This window comes from Elephantulus edwardii, unplaced genomic scaffold, assembly GCF_000299155.1.
Source record: "Elephantulus edwardii isolate Elephantulus edwardi_28Jun2011 unplaced genomic scaffold, EleEdw1.0 scaffold00040, whole genome shotgun sequence".
In the NCBI taxonomy this organism is placed as follows: domain Eukaryota; kingdom Metazoa; phylum Chordata; class Mammalia; order Macroscelidea; family Macroscelididae; genus Elephantulus; species Elephantulus edwardii.
Genome location: NW_006399790.1, coordinates 1,253,245 through 1,256,444, shown reverse-complemented (window position 1 = coordinate 1,256,444; position 3,200 = coordinate 1,253,245). Strand labels below are relative to the sequence as shown.

Here is a 3,200-nt window from a genome sequence, read left to right as displayed (position 1 = left end):
GAGTTAGTTGTGAGTGCTGTGAAATTATTTGCTATTCTTGGTAATAAGAGAATTACTAAGGTCGTTACTAATTTTCAGTAGTATGAAGAGACAAACATGGCTCCCAGTGAGGGGTCTACACCTATTAGGGGTGGGGGGGAATGCCTTTCACGACTAAGAAGAGTAGAAAATTGGTTTAAATTGAAAGACCTCCGAAATGATAAGCCCCCTGGAAAAATCTGAAAACCTTTGTGAGGTAAATACCGGCCTCTAAGGTTGGAGGCTTCCGGCTGCGACACAAACGAAGCTGCCTGAGACCCACTGAGCGCCCCCAGCCGGCGACTTCCGCGCACAAGATTCCGGGCTCACACCTCCAAGTTCCCAATGGCGGCGGCAAAGAAAGCCGACGCCCGGTGCCTCCCTCCGCGCGCCCCCGCGTTCTTCCCACACTGAACCGCGCTTTCCCGTTGCCAAGTAACAGCCGGTGCAGAGGCGGAGCCTCGGGGAAGGCGGAGCTTGTGCCCGCCAGCTGCTGGGCCGTGACTTGCTGCAGCTGGACGACGTCGCTTCCAATCCAGCGTGGTTAGTAAAGCTGCGTGGATCAAGTCGCCGGTACGGCCGTCCACCGCACCGCAGTCCATTCGCGGTCGGCTGAGAAACCAGGCCCTACTGGGCTGCCGTAGCCCCATCTCAGTAGTGGGCGGGGCCAAGGCCGAGGTGACCCAGCCAGAGCCGCGGCTGCCAGCGACATGTTCAAGGTGAGAGCGTGGAGCTGGGTCACAGCTGTCACCGCCCCCTCCCGGTTGCACGGAACCCCTTCCCGCGCTCTCGTGGACCTCTCCCGGAACCAGGTCCTGCACTCCCAGAGGCTTTTCTCGCCTTCGGGTCGGCGCCGTGTTGTCCCGCGGTTCAATGACAGGTCCACACGGCGCGAGTGGCTACCGGACGCAGGCTAGAGCCCGCCACCGCGTCCAGGACGCACGTGGGCGGCCTAATCTGGGACTGAGGCTTGTGAGACCCTGTGGGAGGTGGCCCTTTGAGTCGTGAATAAAGTACTTTAAGAAGTTAAAGTACCCACCTCCTTCCCCTGGCTGGTGCCCGCTTGGGAACGTGGGTCCGGTGAGGCCAGCTCCTCGCGCTGCGGAGCTAGGCTCTGGTTGCCGGGCAGGGTCAGATTTCAGTACCAGGTGTGTTGGGGGTAGGGGAAGGTCACTTTCGGAAAAGGTGCCGTAGGGGAAGTGGGAGGCCCACGTGAGAATAGCTGAGTGAGTAGGAGAGCTTGGGCCCCACTCCTCAATAGACAAGGTGACACCTGTTTTTACATAACATGAACTAGTGTCATTGGGGAAAAACTGACATAGAGAACTTTGTTATGAAAACTTGGATTTTAACACGAAGCTCTTATTCAACTTTAAAAGCATAAGGGTGAAAAAAAAAAAAGCATAAGGGTGTTTTTTCCTTGGAAAACAAAGGCTACCAGAAGTCAGTCTACAAAATTGAGTCCCCAAGTACCTGTAAAATAGTACCTATGAAATCTCGAAATTATACCACTCATTTTAAAGTTTTATTGAGGTGCCATAATGTGCGGAAGTAAAGGCTATAAAATCACAACATGCATTGTGCCTTCCTCTCCTGACATTGCCACTTTCTAGCTGTGTGACCTTGGTCCAGTCTCTTAACCTCTCTCTGCTGGTTTCTCTGTTGATGAAATTGTGTTAATAATAGCATCTATTGGGTAGGATTGTTCCCATCCCCTTTTTTTAGAAACAGTAAAGAAATGCAGATATTTAAAGCGCTTGGAAGAGTGACATCTAAGTACACCTACTCCTCACTTACCCACATGGTTAGGTTCCAAAAGCCAAGTCATTATGTGAAAATTGACGTTATGTGAAAATGGTGGTTGACTGCATCATTACCTGCCAAATCACTGAGAACATGACCAAGCCAGGTTGACCCATTACCTTAACTATCATGGCCCACATTACTCTTCCCTAGCAACTCTGTGTTCTTTGCTGCCACATGAGCATTATTAACATGTAAAACAGTTGGGTGTACTTTTTACTATTGTCATAAATACAAAACAAGGTCAGTGAGGAATAGGTGCATTTGCTTTTATTTTGTTTTTAGGCAGTTCACATCTTGAGGAGGACTGATCCTTAAGCAACTTTCATTCATTGGATAAATTTATAGTAGCCTGTTTTACACTAGGATCAGCTTATTTGGAAGGTTTGAATAACAGATGATTGCTGTGCTCCTTTTAGCTGTAATGGGTGTTAACAATGTACTATAAGAGGAGAGTGGGTCCTACTTTTCTCTAACCAGGAGGTTTTAGCCTGGGGTCCTCAGCCTTCCAAAACATCTGTGAGTAGATTTTACAATCCTGGAACTCAGCTAAGGAAAAAAAAGAAATTAATATTTTCAATAATCTCAAAATGTAGCATTTCCTTTAATTACTAATGTGGGTAGTTGTTTCAGTTATCTATTGGTTGTATAATGAACCCTTGCAAACCAATGCCTTAATTTTTTTATTTAGGTTGGCTGGGCAGTTCTACTAGTATCCCCCAGTGGCTGAATTCAATGGCGACTGGACTAGAAGGTGACTTCACATATGTTTGGGGACATGATGCTCCACCATGTGCTTAGCTTGAACTTCCACACATTAGTTTCTATGGTCCAAGAAGACAGGTCTCAATGGTAAACACTTGCAAAGCTTCTACTTGCATCACACTTAATTATGTTATAGCAAGTCACATGCCCAAGCCCAGAATCCATGTGAGAGAAGGACACAAGGGCACGACTGCCAGGAGGTGTGGTTCACTGGGGGCCATTAATTTAATAAGCTAAGACAGTGGAAACCACAGTGGTACTTGCAGTACTTGTCATATTAACATTTGTTACAGATTTCATCATGTATTCTCATCACTACTTCAAAATGGACGTAGTTATAAGACTCCACTCCTGTTGTATCTTTATTTCATGCACTGATAAAGAAACATGTGTGTCAGACATTTGTGCTTTTAAGGTATATTATAACTATTTTAATATCATAGGAATTTAATTAGAAGGATGGTGTCCATGGGGCTTGATAGGAGCCCTGGTGGCATCTTTGGTTATGTTTTTGTCTGCTAAGTAAAAGATGTGTTCTGTTGTGCATAGGGTTTTCAGAGGCCTGCTATTTCAGAAGTGGGTGGCCAATCCTTCTTCCTAGTCTGTCTTAATCT

General features: G+C 46.9%; 1 protein-coding gene across 1 annotated transcript in view; it reads left to right on the top strand.

Moving 5' to 3' along the window:
- Positions 1-728: 728 nt before the first annotated feature.
- The window catches only part of APOO (apolipoprotein O), an 85,458-nt gene continuing 82,986 nt past the window's right edge, over positions 729-3,200 (top strand). The window contains exon 1 of the mRNA XM_006885075.1: positions 729-930. Coding sequence (XP_006885137.1) covers positions 729-930 — 202 coding nt within the window. The remainder of the gene's footprint in view (positions 931-3,200) is intronic.